This window comes from Hakea prostrata, chromosome 11 (assembly GCF_041222555.1).
Source record: "Hakea prostrata isolate BN-2017 chromosome 11, UWA_Hpros_2, whole genome shotgun sequence".
Taxonomy (NCBI): Eukaryota; Viridiplantae; Streptophyta; class Magnoliopsida; order Proteales; family Proteaceae; genus Hakea; species Hakea prostrata.
In genome coordinates this window covers 10,472,738-10,489,823 of record NC_142610.1, presented here as the reverse complement: position 1 = coordinate 10,489,823, position 17,086 = coordinate 10,472,738, and the positions used below count along the sequence as shown (strand labels likewise).

At 40.0% G+C, this 17,086-nt stretch overlaps 1 protein-coding gene across 1 annotated transcript in view; it reads left to right on the top strand.

The window, feature by feature from the left end:
* LOC149000041 (DNA (cytosine-5)-methyltransferase CMT2-like) overlaps positions 1-17,086 on the top strand; it is a 53,780-nt gene that overhangs the window by 11,535 nt on the left and 25,159 nt on the right. Inside the window, 3 exon segments of the mRNA XM_089139804.1 lie at positions 15,657-15,862; positions 15,970-16,035; positions 16,119-16,340. Of these exon segments, the coding sequence (XP_088995930.1) occupies positions 15,657-15,862; positions 15,970-16,035; positions 16,119-16,340 (494 nt within the window).

The following is a 17,086-nucleotide window of genomic DNA, read 5'->3' as shown; positions in this document are numbered from 1 at the left end:
AAGCTCTTCGCAAGCTCATCAGCTGGTTGATTGTTTGAGATAAGAAAGTGATACGAATCAACCCCAACCTCAAAGTTTTTCTTTGATGAAATGCTTGTCAATCCACACATGCTTGGTTCATTCATGTTGTACTGGATTGTGAGCTATGCTGATTGCTGACTTACCATTTGAGTACAACTATATAAGAACCTCTAAATCCAACCTAATTTCTTGAGGCAACCCTTTTAGCCATACTACCTCATAAATGCCCTAAGTAGTACCCTAAACTCGGCTTTGGCATTGGACCTCACAACCACAACCTATTTCTTATGTATATGCCTTAATCTTCAATACCTTGAGGTAGATCGCCTATTATCTGGACACCCTACCAATTGCATATGTATATGCCTTAATCTTCAATTATCCATGAGCTGAAATCAAAATTCCTTTTTTTTTTAGTGGCCTTCAAGTACCTAAAGATATGTTTTTTTGGAGTGGCCTTCAAGTACCTAAAGATATGACACACTACATCCAAATGTGAAGAGTATGGTCATGAATATGTTGGTTTACAAGACAAACTAAAAATGTGGTGTCAGGTCTGGTATGTGATAGCTAGATCAACTTTCCCACCATTTTTCGATACCTTGTCTTGTCAACTGGTTCTCCTTCTTTTGCCTTCAAGTGTAGGTTAAGCTCAATAGGAGTCTTGGCAAGCTTACACACTAGCATCATAGTTTTCTCAATTAGATCCAGTGTATACTTCCTTTGTGAAGTAGACACACTACTAGCTGATTGGAAATATCTGAGTTTTCTTATATCTTTAATCTCAGTTTTAGCTAAGTTTTCATTCGCACTACTACATGTGATCACAATATCATCTACATATACTAGAAGTATACTAGTGTGTGAACCATCTCTTTTAATGAACAAAGTGTGGTTTGCATTGCTTTGTTTGTAGCCATTAGAGACCGTGGCCTTATGGATCCTTCCAAACCATGCTCTTGGAGATTGCTTCAGCCATATTATGCCCTCTTCAACTTTCAAACCTTGCTTTGAGTCTGGCAGTGGAATACCTAGGTGGCACATCTATGTACACCTTCTCTTGGAGCTCTTCATGTAGAAAAGCATTGTTGACATCCAACTATTGTAGGCTCCACCCATTATTTACTGCACATGAAAGAACAGCCTGAACTGTGTTCATCTTGGCAACAGGGGCATACTTCTCTTGATTATCAATCCCATAAGGCGGAGGGAAGCCTTTGGCCACCGATCTTGCGTTGTACCTCTCAACAGTCCCATCCGCCTTGTGTTTTATCACGGACACCCATTTGCATCCAATAGTCTACTTTCCTGTAGGCAAAGTCACCAACGGCCACGTTTTGTTTTTCTCTAGAGCTCGCATTTTCTCATTCATTACTTCATTCCAGTTTGAGTGAGATGATGCTTCCTGCCATGAGTTAGGAATAGAAATAGAGGCCAAAGAGGAAACAAAACTTTGAAATTCTGGGTATAGGGACTGATATGAAACATAATAGGAAATAGGATGTTTGGTGCAAGTTAGTAGTTGTTTTCTTAATGTGATTGGTAGGTCAAAGTAGGACCAAGAGATGGGTCAGAGACAAGCTTACCTTCAGAGATAGGAGACACTTGTTCTTTAGGACTAGGAGTTAAAGCTTCCAACTGACTCAGCACAAAAGAGGGTTCTTGCTGCTTTTTTATAGGTCTTGAGAGGTCTTTGCTCCCCTTGCACATCATCCACCAGCTGTTCTTGTCCGGTCACTCCATCTTCCAGAGGAGGACCATTTGCAATTATCTCAAGAGAAATATCCAAAGGAGGAATCAAGGCAAGAACCTTTTCACTAAGACTCCCTCTGAACAGGTGTAGGGGAGAAGAAAGGAACTTGCTCCTAGAACAAAACATCCATAGAGATAGAGAACTAATGGAAACTAGGATGATAATACTTATACCCCTTCTGTGTAGGAGGATAACCCAAGAAAATGCACATGTAACCCACGAGGATCCAATTTACCATGAACATGTTGGTTTTGGGCATAGGCAACACAACCAAAAACCTTTGGTAGTATTGTAAAGGTTGCTGTCCCTAGAAGAACCTCGAGGGGCAGCACTGGTTTAAGACTTGGGAAGGCATTTAATTAGTTAGATGAGCTGTAGTAAGAACCGCATCACCCCAAAACAAGGAGCACATGCATAATAAACATTAGGGAACGTGCTACCACAAGTAGATGTCCGTTCTTCCGTTTGGCAACCCCATTTTGAAGTGAAGTGTCAACACAACTAGTCTAGTGTATGATTTTATGGTCAGCTAGGTAAGAAGGGAATGCACCTCTCAAGTACTTAGTCCCATTATTTGTATAAAGGATTTTTACTATGGCCCAAAAATTTTTTTTGGATGAATAAATAAATATATTAAAAAACCACGGCGTAAGAGAAATACAAAGAGAAAATGAAGGGGAAAAGGGGGGGGGGACAACTAGTCAAGAGGGCGGCTAGAAAGAAGAATTAAGACTCCAGGAACTAACAATCAACCTATTCCTTGGAGAGTTAGAAACAAGGGGATGAGGCATAGAAATGAGCTTAGAAGAAACATCAAAATAGATGGCATTTCAAATCAAGCTTCGGCAACGGGATTTGAAAGTCCATCTTCTCATGTTGTCCTCCCACCATAAGTGGTGAACAGTAGCAACAAAGAATAGCTTACCACATGGTTGCAAATCGTGGAGCAAGAGAACGTTCTTAGGATCCACTTCCAAACTCGAGCAAAACCAAAAGACCGCCTCGATCTAGGCCAAATAGAAGCAATGGCTAAACTCCAGATGGATCGTGAGAAGGGATAGATGAAGAAAAGGTGGTCAAGGTCCTCAATACCGTTCCAACAAAGGATACATTTGGGATTGGCGAGATGTGGCGACTGATGAGGAAAGCTTGTGTAGGGAGGGCCAAGTTGAGGGTTCTCCAAAGGGTGAGGGAGTGGCGGGGGATGTGACCTTTGAACCAAACTAGGGGGGGTCCAAGGGACAGGGGCAAGGGGCTAAAGGAGATTTGAGTAGAGATTGCAGAAAGGGCAAGGGGCTAAAGAGTTAGAAGTTTTTTTTAGATCCAAGAAGAGGTGGAGAGGGGCGGGGAAGTCCAGATGGATTCCGCTTTGTGGAGATATAAGTAGACCCAAGATACCCAAATGAAATCATGTTTAGAGGCAATTTTCTAGATGAGTTTGAGGAGACATGCCAAATTAACATCATAAATCCAGCGGATACCAAGCCCTTCTTTAGATTTAGGCTGGTAGGTGACAGCCCAATTGATAGGATGGAGGAAAACGAGTGGATTGTTGGCCCTTCCAGAGAAAAGCAGAAAAGAGGGATTCCATGGTATGGATGATAGATTTGGGGAGAGGGAAGATGCCACACTAGTAGAGATAGGAAGATTGGAGGATAGAACGGATGAGAACTACTCTACCAGCAAAAGAGAGAAGTTTGCCTTTCCAGAGTTGGAGTTTGTTCCTAATGTGATCAAGCATAGAGGAGCAATGGTGGCGAGTAAGCCTACCAGGGATAAGGGGAAGTCCCAAGTAGGTCATAGGAAAGGCACCAAGCTTGAAACCGGAGAGTTGTAAGAGGGAGGAACGAGAAGAATCAGAGATGCCCGAGAGGAAGATAGTGGATTTCTCTAAATTGACTTTAAGACCAAACAAGGACTCAAAGTAGGAGAGAGTGGAGAGAATAGAGGAGATAGAAGAGTGGTCTACTTTAGAGAAGATAATGAGATCATCAGCAAAAGCAAGATGGGTGAGCTTTAGGGCTTTACACTTGGGAATGGGGGAATAAAGAGTTGATCAGTCTTGGATTGGAGGAGGCGGGATAGGACTTCTAGGGCCAGGGTGAAGAGGTAGGGAGAAAGCAAGCACCCTTGATAGATTCCAACACGGGAGGGGAAGTAGCCCGCAGGGGAACCATTAGTGATGATGGAGAAATGAATAGAAGAGATGGAGATCTCAATTCAGTGGACAAAGGAAGGAGGGAAACCCATGGTTGAGAGAACCTCACTAATAAAGTCCCAACGGATGTAGTCAAAAGCTTTATGGAGGTCAACCTTAAGGAGAGCCGTTGGGTAGTGGGAGGAGTTATCGAAGCCTCTGACAATTTTTGCACATAGGAGAATGTTGTCAGAGATACTACGGCCAGAGATAAAGGCTAACTGGTTAGGACTCACAAGAGATGGCAAGACAAGCTTGATTCGATTGGCAAGGATTTTGGAGATGAATTTATAGAGGAGATAACAGAGGGAGATGGGACGGAAATCAAAGAGGAAGGAGGCTCTAGGCTTTTTGGGGATAAGGTAGAGAAAAGTTTGGTTGATGGAGGCTAGCTGGGAAGGGTTGAGGAAGAAGCTCTGAATAGCATGAACTAGATCATTCTCAATGAAATCCCAAGAAGCAAGGAAAAACCCCATACTAAAACCGTCAGGGCCAAGGGCCTGATTGGATTTATGGGAGTGGTTGGCAGAGATGATTTCCTCTGAGGAAGGAATGGAGCAAAGAGTGGCTGGGAGGAAGGATCAACAAACTTATTTACGGTGGAGGGGGGGAGAAAGGGGGCCCTAGAGGGGAGGGTGGATTGTGGAGGGAGAGAGGAGCTTAGAGCAAAAGGAGATGACTTCAATCTTAATACTAGGTGGGTCATAAATTCAGGTCCCACTGCTAGTAAGAAGATAGGGAAAGGAGTTGAAATTGAGGCGAGCTTTAAGGGATCAATGGAAATAGGCAGTGTTAGCATCCCCAAGCTCAAGCCATTTGATTCTCGATTTTTGGTGAAGGAAGCTTTCTTCTTGGGAGACAAGGGAAGAAAGATTGAGGGAGACATATTTTTCTTCCTCAACCAAAGAGGGATTGAGAGGATCATTTTGGAGGAGGGATTGAACCCTAGAGAGGTCCGCACGGCAAGAGGAAAGCCAAGAGGAGATATTGTCAAAGGAGGAGGAATTCCGGGGGGGGCTTCTGGTATCTGGTTTCGGGCAAAAGCCACAAAGGGAGGGAATGGCGGAACTTGCTAGACCAGCTGGTGGCGGGGGGAGAAAGCGTTGGTTCCTATCAGATTTGGGCTTGGGCCAGGAGGGTCGGGGTGGGGTGCGGGTGGTCGGAGGGGGGGGGGAATGGGCTGGGAGCGGAGGGGAGTGTGAATCTTGCGGAATGTCGCTTGGGCTGCGGGCCTGCCCTCTTGGTTGCGGGCGAGACGAGGTCAAAGAGACCCGTGTTTGCAAAATAAAAATAACCGCAAGCGCACAATATTGTGTAGCTAACGGGTTGATCTCAGGGAGATATGCTGCTTAAAATTTAACCTTTTAATGGTAATACGGGAGTGCAATGATTCAAATTTGTTAACTAATTAATTAAGCTAAACGAGCGGTCCTAATCCATACATCTAATGCGTTCGAATTGAGACAAAAAATAAAGCAAACAAAACCTAACCATTCATCATTTAATAAAAAAATGAATAAATAAAATGCAGGAAAAAAAATGCATAAAGTAAATAACAAAGCAATAAAAGGAAAAGGGAGACCTTAACCAAAAAGAGGCATGACTGTAGGCATCTTTGATCAAGGACCCAGGGGGAAAGGAGAACAATAAATAAATGTTGAAAATAAATCCTAAGTTAAGAATATAGAGGGGTAGACAAAAGCGGGAATGGAGGGGGGGGGGAGAGAAGATTATTGGCAAAGGTTACTTGCATCTTTGAATCTCCAAAAATTTGAGTGAATGATTCGAATCTCAACCAACCCTAACAACTAGATCTAGATTATTCTAGATCTGCAATTGCTAGACCCAGAGAAAAACAAATCCTCAAACTTGAAACTTGAATTTGAACTTGAAATTGAAGTTGCATTGATAAAAAGAAAGGAAATACATTTGCATAAAATAAATTATACAACTTCAATATTCCTTGCAATATATAGAAAAATTAAAACCTAAACATTCAATCTAGAAAGTAGAACACACAAAGTAATCAAAGAAAACTAGAGAAAGCCTAAATAAACTAAAGAGAAAAGAAAGTGCAAGACTAAAATAAACTAAAGAGAAAATAAAAGTGTCTTTGATCTAAGAGGGGAGGTAATATTTATAGGAGATGGAGAATGATTTACAAATAAGGAAATAAATAAAATAATAATAATAATAAAGAATAAAGAAGAGTGAAATAAATAAATAAAACAAATAAAGAAAGGACCTAATTCGTTAGAAATTTTAAGGGAGAGAGAGAAAAAAAAATTGTATTTTGTAGTTCACGTGGAGAAGAAAGTGGAGAGAAGGAAAGAAGAAGAAAAAAAGTATATATTTTTAGAAAAGTGTTTTTGGGTTAATTTCGGAATAAAATAAAATATAATAGTGTAAGGAATAGAAAGTGGGGGAGAGAGAGAAAACTAATTAGAGAAATAAATAAAATCCAATAAGATAAAATCTTTTAGAAAATCTAACAAAAGAAATAGAAAATCCTAATCTTTGACTCTTGTGGGCCCATACATTTTCCAATTACAATAAAGAAAAATAAAATAAAAATCCTAATCTAATCTCAGCCGTAGATCAAAATTGGCTCATTTATTTCTAAAATATTTTGGAGTTGGCTCATAATTGCATCTCTAGCCCACCATGCTCCAAATTAAAATCGCATGTTTCATACGCAAAACTCCAAATATTCGCTAAAGTCCTAAAAATTCATAAAATCTGCAAAAACAACATAAAACCCAAGGTAGCTCCAGTCTAAGTGTATAAAATGCATGCTTTATGCCCTAAGAATTTCACACATAAATGCATGTGCTCATCAACTCGCATCCTTGATCTAGGAGTTGAAGACTTCGACCGCCATAGGGTTAGGCAGGGAGCCCCAACTCTCTCATGGGAGTAATGGAAATATTGAAATCACCTCCAAACCCCAAGGCTTTCCAAGCATAGAGGGAGTGATGGATTGGAGGTCGACCTAGAGTGGGGCACGATCCGAGGAACGATTGAAACCATAAACGATTGTAAGGAAGAAGGAAGGGGTTGAGGGGGATGAGAGATGGAAATGCATGAGCTGGGGGGAAGAGAAAAGGAGGGAAGGCTAGAAGATAGATGAGTTCCAAAGAATCCAAATGCGAACATTGGGAGAGAGAGAGAGAGAAGAGTTAGAGAGAAAATACTAAGAGGGAGCTATGGAGAGGGCAATTCGACGGGCATTGTCATTATGAACATGGGTTTCAAGGAGGGCAAAAAAAGAGGCTTTCGATCCTTGGATTAGGAGCTTAACTTCAATTTGTTTAGCTAGGGAGTTAAAGCCCCTAACATTCCAAATAAGGATATTAGATATTTGAACAATTTTTTGGGGGGGTATCAATTCTGCTACAAGGGGGGGGGGAGTCAATGGGGGCAACTAGGGATGGGGGAATTGAAAACCAACTTGAGATTAATTAAAAAATCATCAATAGATGGGGGGGGGGCGAAGTCTCACACAACGAGGAGCTCAAAGGGGAGGGCATCTCAAAAATACTAGGGTCAATGGTGGACCCGGTGCTAAAGGAGGAGGAACCGGAGAGGGTGGAAGGGTCGGGACAGGGTTTCAGGGTGGGGTTGTGAACAGGGGTGTCGGGAGGAAGGGTTGGGGTGGGAAGGCTAGGAAAACAAGGGATTTGATGGGAAGAATTACCCCTTAGAGAATGGGGGTTAGTGTTCTTAGGAGAGGGGATAGTTGGGTTAATGGGTTGGGATGGGCCACGGGTTGGGTTTTTTCTATTAGTGTTAAGAGGGGAGAGAGGGGAGGATGGGTTAGGCGGGTTTGGGTTAAGAGGGTTAGTCATTTGATGGTCAGGTGAGTTAGGAGGATTGGTTTAAGAGGGTTAGTCATTTGATGGCCCCAAATTTTGTCCTAACTCCTAACCATATTATGAAAATATTGGAAACATGAGAAAATATCACTCTTTGGGTGAACCTTAAGTAGACCCGTGTGGTCCTAGTGCAACCGTCAATAAACATGATAAACTACCTATGGCCAGACAGAGACACGGTCCAAGAAGGACCTTACACATCATATGAATAACTGAAAAAGGCTTTACTCTGATGGCCTGAAATAGAATAAACATGCCTAGTATTTTGGCCAAAATATAGGTCTTACAATAAAAATCATTCAAATTACATCTTTTAATCAATTCAGAAAGTAACTTGGGCAAAACAGGTAAAGGAACATGACCAAGACAATGATGCCACTATAATAAAGTAGAAAGTGCAAGAAAGGTGGAACTAGAGGCCATAGAAAGAGGTAATGAGGACCAAGTAGAGCCCCACTTTTTGTTTACCCCTACCATTGCATGCCTCGTTCCAAGTCCTGAAACATAGTGAGAAGGAAAAAAAATGTTATTTTGTAGTTCATATCACGAGTAAGGCTACTAATAAATAAAAGATTAGCCAAAAATTTAGGAACATGGAAGACATTAGATGGGGTAAGAACTGGCGAAAAGTTAATAGATCCCTTCCCAAAGATAGGGAAGAAAGAGCCAATCGCCGTTCAAACATCCTGAGCAGAAGGAGCAGACGAATAAATTATAAAACGAGGAAGATTATCAAGTCATGTGGTCGGTTGCCCCAGAGTCAATTATCCAAGATGGATAAGTTGACTTGACACTGTGATAACTAAAAATACCTATGGAGGGTTGTGAATCAGTAGAGGGAATAATGGTAGAAGCTACATTCGCATTGGAAGTCAGCGCTGGAGAAGATGTGTCAAGTCTGGACATCAATTGCCATACGTGTTGGAGCTCATTTGAGGAACGAGGTGCTGGAGTACTTGGGGTGTTAAAAGTAGCTTGGTTTGTGGATGCTTGATTGCTGCCACTGTTTCCATTCCTAACTCCTCCATAGGAATTTTCTTGTCATCCATACAACTTCCAACGCTTATCTTTTGTATGACGCTCTTTTCCACAATACTTGCACTTCACTGGAGTGCAAGAATCACTAGAACTAGATATATTGCTTCCAAAACCAAGCATATATGTAGTTACGTACCTCTTAGCTGTCTAAGTGTGTACCATACTCGTCCTCCAACTGTGTTCAGTATCAACCTTAGCATAGGCTTACTTTAGAGAAGGAAAATGTTCTTGTGAGAGAATTTGTGCAAAAATCTTATCATACTTAATATTCAACCCCACCAAAAAATCATACACTCTGAGCTTGTCTTCCCACTTTTGATAGACAACAACATCCACAGCACAGGGTGGAGTAAAAGGGCCATAGAAGTTAAGGGTTTGATAATAGCCTTGAATAGTGTTTTAGTATTCCGAATTTTGACTAAGTCTCTTTGGCAACCTTCCATATTGTAGTAGTATCAGGAAAGAGAAGATAACTCTCTGCAAATACTTGGTTCAATGGAATTGAGGAGAAAGCCCATTACAAAGCATTCATTTATTTCCAATTTATCTTGTGCCACCATCTGCGAGAAGAAGGCTTATTAGTGGTTCCATGAAGTTGTCCAGTCAAACCACGAGCAATAATCACAAGAGAAAGGGAATGAGACTAGTGAAGATAATTGATCCCATTAAGCTTAACAATCGTCATTTGAAAAAGGTAAAAATCACAATCATGAGAAACTGAAAAACGGGAAGGTCCTCCATACCAGATGCACTAGAAGAGGCGGAGGAGACTGTATCGGCCATCGTAGGAACACAAAAGAAGTTTAGGTGCTAGAAAATATTTTTGGTAGGAGAAAAGTGCTCACCTCCAAAAATAAATAAAAAATAATGTATTTAAGATAAGAAAAATTTTAGAAGGTCATGGAAGGTAGACGGTAGTCTAGGAAGAATTGCAAAGCATCTGATCAGCCTAGGACCAATTGCAACAAGGAATTTTTTTTTTCTTTTCTTGAAGAAGGGTTTAAAAAAATGTTGATCTTTTGAAGGACAAAAAGTTAATTTCCTGGACTGCTCTTATTTAAATAAAACAAGGCTGTGCGCAAAATGCGTAATTCATTATTTCCTCTCCCCCCCCCCCAAAAAAAAAAAAAAAAAAAAACAGCTCTCTCATTTAGTCACTTCACCTTATTCCATATGGTGTTAGAGCGCGAACTACTCTAGGGACTCTAGACCTAACCCTAGCACCAAGCTGCCGGCAACTCTTCTGCCCTCCTTTTTGCCCTCTACCATGACTGTTCTTCATTTCTCCTTTTTCTTTTCCCCTCTCATAGATCCCTTTTCATAACATTGAGGGTCTGCCCTATCCTTTACGATTCTCAGTTCTTATAGCATGATGATTTCAGAGATCACCCATGAAAAGTCTCATTTTTTTTTCACAGGGTTTTGAGATCGATTTCTGCAGGATTTTGGGTTGTCTACTGTTTCAACCTTTTTTCATCTTGATCGTGTTTTTGAAGCTTGGATTGACTTCATATGGGTTTGCTTACCATATCGATCTTGTGTTTGGTCCCTTGTAGTAGTTTTTCGTTCTCTCCAAGCCAGTTTCCTAGATCTATGTCCTATTTGACTATAAATCCATAAAGGATGGTACGTACATCCTGAGTACCATAATATTGGCTCATGTCTTCACTGAGTTGATATAGTTATAAATTTTCATGGGAAAACTTGTTTTTCTAGTCACAAATGCAATGGATCTGTTCTCTTTTTTTTTTAGTCAGTAATTCAATAGGTCTGTTCTATGATAATGATGCTCCTTTCTATATTGTAGAAACTTTGTATTTCTTGAGAGAACCAAGGATATTGAAGTAGATTGTCCTTTTGTGCGGGATGCAGTGTTGAAGAAAATTAGTAGTATTTGTATGTTTTATATTTAGATCAGTAAACTGATATTTTTACTAGGCTGCTGCTCATTGTCCATGCTTGATCGTGTGTTAGAAGCAGGGTGGGGAGATTTATATGCTCCGGGCAGCGGGGTAAGTGATGCTAATTGCTAGATCAGTACCCTGTTTAGCAGCTCTCATAGCCATAGTGGGAGATCTCGCTCTCGAGCGAGATCTCGCCACTCCAAAATAGAGAGATCTCGACCAAGATGGCGAGATCTCGGTCGAGATCTACCAAAAAATTGGCGTAATCTCGGTGACCCATCTCGGTGGGTTTTAGGGCCCCGGTTGGGCTGAAATTTGGTATTTAGTTTATTTAAGGCCTTTTGAACACATTGGTGGCCTTAGAATTGTGAGAAAATAACCCTAACTATGTCTTCTAAGTCAACCCTATGTATAAAACCGAAATGTAGAGATATCAAGTAATTCATGTTATCAACTATAAAGTATTAAATACATAACACATCAAACTATCAAAGAACTTAAATGGCTTCAAAATTTTACAACCATAAGAATTTTTAGACTTTTAGTAAGTCATAAATCATAATCCATAAGTTCACAATCACAATCACAAGAGTATGTGAGTAATAAGATTACAAGACTACAAGGCAGGCAAGGTATCACTCGAGTTCGCATCACCGATTACGAGGGCCACATATGACTCCCAAGTCAACTCATCACTATAGTATGTCACATATAGGTTTAAATGTCACATTAAATTGGTTTCCATGAAAGTTAGATCAAAGCTTGTGGATCAACATATATTTACACTAAACTCACACACCCATTGTAGAATATTCTATTTGAAAAAATTCAAATTTGGGGGAAAATCTTACCTTTGTTGTAGATCTAGTTAAAATAGGCTTGAATGATGATAATTTGATGTTTAGAAGTTGAATCCCCAACAAATTCCAACAAAAAAATCAAGTTTCTGGCAATTTTTTATGGTTGCAGCGAGATCTCGGTGAGATATGGCTAGATCTCGGCGAGATGTGGCGAGATCTCCCATCTCGCAGATCTCGCCTCTCATCTCGTCTCGCTATGTCAAAATAGCGCGATCAAGATCTCTCCCAGCCTCCCAGGGCATTCCATGGTATGAAAGCTTTTCCCCAGGGGGTTTCTAGGTGATTGTCACCATAGCACAAGGTGCTCTGATGTAACCCAGGGTCTGAGCCAGTCTTCATGATCCTCCCAATTAGAACCAGTAGCACTAATAAGATTAAAACCTTGCTGTTTAGGTCAACATCTCAGAGGACCGAAGTAAATAATACACCAAACACCTCATGGATAGGCTAATTTGAAGCCCAAGTGTTGGGGTTAGATTTAGGATTTTCTAGGGTTAATTGGGAAGTGGTTTAGGGTTTGGCCAGATTAGGTCTAGGGCTGGAATTTAATGAAGAGTATTCTGTTTTAACAGGGAGGCAATTACGGAATTCTACAAGCTAGGATTTTTATGTTCTAGGCCTAGAACTAACTCTGATTTTATTATTTTATAGTGTCAGAATTAATCCCTCAAGGCTAGGGTTCCAAACAGGTTTCCTACTTGGCTCAGGACTCTTGTTTAGGATTTTCGGATTGGGAGGGAAGGTAGAAAAGGTGTAGGGTTTTGGGAGTTATGAGAGTTTCAGTGGAACTAGGACTATGTAGACTAGGGATTGGGTTCGTCCGATTGGGCTGAAACTGGAAGGGAAGGTCAATACAGTTAGGGGAATGATGTTCTTAAAGCTTGGGACCATAGTTGTCAAAGCGACAAGGTGACTGGGGTTCCGACTAGGCAATTAGGCGACAAAGCGGCGCCTAGGCGGCAATAAGGCAACCAAAGCGGTTGGGTCAATTTTTTTCAATATAACTACTTTTAAACTACTTTTCAATACAACTACTTTCTATAATAAGCTAAACAAATATTCAATAATCACATTCATCCAAAAAAAACAAGCATTCAAGAATCATAATTATGAAAAATTATTTAAAAAAAGAACACAAACATAAGTTCATCTCATCAAACCATGGTTGTCAAAGTGTTCGCCTAGGCATTTACTGATTCATTGATTCTTGATGTTGAGTATGGCTTATGCTTCACTTTGGGCCTTGGAGTTCCTTTGCAAATTGGGCGTCAATTAAGCGGTTGAAAAACTGCTTTGCTGCCTAGGTGGACGCTTGAAAACTATGCTTGGGACAGATCTAATGGTTAGATTGCCATAGATCTGACCTTGAATTTTAGGTCTAAGAAAAAGTTCAAAATTTGCAGAAAATTTCCAGAAAAATAGGGACGGGGGTGATAGGAGCATTAGGGTTATGATTTTAGGGTTTGGGAGGGTGGCTAAGGGGAGCAAAGGATGAGTAGGGGTTGGGGAATGTTTGTACTTGAAGAGGGTGTTCCTTGAAGAAGTTGCAGAAATTCAAAAGCTTCAATGGCTGCCGAAAGGATGATGATGGAGTTATAATTCCAGAACTTAAAGACTCTTCAGCCCAGGCTGCCTGTTTCGTCCCCATGGTCCAAGCCTCTGCTTTTCTTAAACTATGAACTGATTGCAATACTAACTCAATAGGCTATTTATTGCCTTACAATCTAAGCAATTTGACTAAGACTCAAAGTCTCAAACTAGGAAAACCTTGTCCATAAAAGATTCCATTACAAAAAGGACTCAACTTACTAATAACAAAAGGACTCTTAAAAGAACCCTAATTGGACTCTTACATAAGGCATTTTGAACATATGCAATCAATTTATTAACTGTGAGAAGAAATCCCACTTGAAAATTGAACTTTAACTCAGAGCCTTACATAGACTAAGACTTTGTCATAACTCATAACTCACAAGTTACTAATTCAAATAAAAAAAAAATGATTATAGATCCATGGCCCTTGGATCCAGGGGGTTCCAACCAGACCCATTTTGAGTTGAAAGGGCTTGCAAAATGAACAAAATATGCCTGCGGTATTCGGCCAGCTTTGGAGTGGGCCTTTTGGGCCTTTTGTATTGAACCAGGTTTTGCACTATTAATGAAAATATCATTTAATTATCTCTTTTCCAAACTTTCAATAACTTGCTTCTTTATTACTGATGAGTGATGTCTTCTAGTTCTATGTTGACTTTTGAAGGCATGCTGTGACTTGATGTTAATTTTTGATGAGTTGGTATGATCTAGTATTGACTTTTATGACTTCGTGTCTAAATGTTGATTTTTGATGACTTAATGTGGCTTGGCTTGATGCAATTAAATATTGATTTTCAATGACATAAGGTAGATATTATGGCCTTGTTTTGTTGCAAGTGGAAATAAAGGGTAGGGAAGTGATACTTTTTTTTTGGGTGAATAAATAATATATTAAGACAACAAGAGGATACAAAAAAGAGGAGAGATGGGGGGGGGAAGAAACCGATCAAGAAGAGGATCGGAAGGTAGCGGAGAGCCCCCATGATCTAACAATAAGCCTAGTCCTTGGGGAATCTGCCACAAGGGGGTGGGGAAGAGACGAAAGCCTAGAAGAAACATCAAAATAGATGGCCTTTCAAGTCAAGTCTAAGGGGTGAGATTTGGATGTCCATCTCCTGAGGTTGCGCTCCCACCACAAGTGGTGGATGGTAGCTCCAAAGACTAGCTTACGTACTTGGTCACAAATAGAGGAACCCGGACAGATTCTCGAGATCCAATTCCAATCACTAGCAAAACCACGAGTTCGCCTTGACCAAGGCCAAATAGGGCAGATGCCTATAGACCAAAGCGAGCGGGGGAAAGGGCAAGAGAAAAAAAGGTGATCTAAGTTCTCTGAATCCTTCCCACAGAAAATGCAAGTAGGGTCAACCAAGATGTGGCGGCTAATAAGGAAGGTTTGGGTGGGGAGAGCTAAGTTGAGGGTGCTACAAAGGCTAAGGGAATGGCGAGGGTTGTGGCATTTGAACCAGACTAAAGGTGCCCAAGGGACACAGGGAGATGGGGATCGGATGAGGTTTCAAGCTGAAGAGGTAGTGAAGGATTTGGTGTGAGAAGGAAGCCATATGGTGAGGTTAGAAGCAGAGGGAGAGAGGGGAGGTAGGGAATCCCATACATGCATGAGGTTAGGGTGGGGGGAGGGGGACCAAGAGCCATTAGAGATGAAGGGAGCCATTAGGAAAGTGAAACTTGTTTTAACAAAAAAGAAACTTTTGTAATTATTATCCCATGTGATTGTGTAAGCTACACGATTTTCATACTGTATTCAGTATTGATATATTTTACATGTAATCTTCATTAACTTGTTAAAATAGTAGGGAATGAATTCAAAGTAAACTGAATTTGTTGACCAAATATGCAATGATTTTGAGATAATCATGTAATTACATAAAGTAATAAATACAAATTATTATGGAAGTTTCTATTTTATTTTTTAAGTATGAAAATTTCACTTCCCTTCTCTTCAATTTATTCCCCTTGCAACCAAACAAAACCTATAGCATACTAAATAATGTTAGAAAAAGGGAATTAAAGAACAACACTTAGGTCATCTTGTTTCCTAAGCAATCAGGCACCCTCCACTGCCTTGTGTTGTCTTGACAGATGTGGTAGAGTTTGAGATATTCATAGTTGTGTGATGTACTGAATCATGTTGTAAGATATTCTGGATCGATACTCTATTAAGGATATTGTTGTCGTAACTCGTAACTCAGCATACACTAATTTATGTATTAGATCAAAAGAAAGGTTCTCTCTCTGATCGATCACTTCCCTTTTCTGTTCTGCCCAATTCACTATCCAGATATGCAACATGTATAAAACATAAACATTATTGTAGCTTATTATCTTTGTATGTGTTGGTTTTTATTTCATTGTTGTCTGCTTCTGAATCTAATTAATTTCCCTATGTTGCCTCAGACAACCCAAAAGAGGCAAGCAACCTATCATCATCCAGTTCCACTTATTCAGTCTGTATGGAAGATAGTTTGCCCTGTTTGGAGGAAAGATCTAACCATGGATATAAAAAATCAGATCTAACACTGTTGGATCTCTTTTCTGGTTGTGGGGGAATGTCAACTGGATTGTGTATTGGTGCTAAACTTTCTGGTGTAAATCTTGTTACGGTAAATCTTCAAAATCTTACAGATTTCAGTTTTTTGGACATGCTGATATTCTCTTCAAATCAGTCCACTTTGTGGAATAATAATAATTTCTTCCCTTGCTATTGTAGAAATGGGCTGTCGACTTAAATGAATCTGCTTGTGAAAGCTTGCGCCTAAATCATCCTAATTCACAAGTAATATTCCTTGACTTCTCATTGTAAGTAGGTACGTTGCAAAAATTGCTGGAATTCATATTTATAGTTTCATGCTTTCACAGATTCGGAATGAATCTGCAGAGGATTTTCTTGACCTATTGAAGCAATGGGAAAAACTTTGCAAACGGTATGTAATGGACTTAAGAAAAACTTACAGAGTTTCAAACTCAGACACGGGAAAAGTAATTCTGGAAAATAAGACTGGTGAATATGAAGTGTTGAGGCTAGTAGATATTTGCTATGGTGATCCCAATAAAACAGGGAAACGCGGGTTGAAATTTAAGGTACGCCAACAAATTAAACATTTCTAGGGGTCTTGCTTGAAACAATTTTTTTATGCCTTTTGTTTTAACGTTTTGATGCAATAAATTAAAAGGCATTTGTTTTTTTTTTTTTTTTTTTTTTCTTCTTCTTTTCAGTATAGCATGCTGTGGTCATTCTATTATCCGTAGTAACCTATGTTGTCCTTTACCCACCTACTTGGTTCATAGTAACCTATATTAGACATATAGAGAGTCAGAGACCTTTGTTTGAGGCTCTATTTCTGCCTTTGGTTGAGCAGAATTACTATTTATTACCTCTTGTGTGCAAGGTATTCCATTTCGGCCACACGAGGCAAAATTGCGGTACTAGGTGAAACTAAATTCCCATTGTAATCAAGAAGTCTCAGATTTCGGTGAAATTTTAGTAATTTTTGTGATATTTTGGAAATTACGCTGAAATCTTGAAAATTCAGGTGAAATTTCGTGAATTCCAAGGGGTTGTACCATATACGACCTATGGATATGGATATAGTGGAGCATATGGTGGTTTATCTATTGATTGTAGTTGCATGTCTGCATATGAGAGATGGATTAGGTGTATTGTTTGTGGACTCCATCTTTAGATATCCATTAGGACCAGTACAACCTACTATGTTAGTGATGGATTATATGGATAACTTTATCCGTACCATGTCATGGCATGCTTGTGTCCAGTTTTTAGAGTATTCCTCCATGACCTAGGGGATGATCCAACCAGACGCATACTT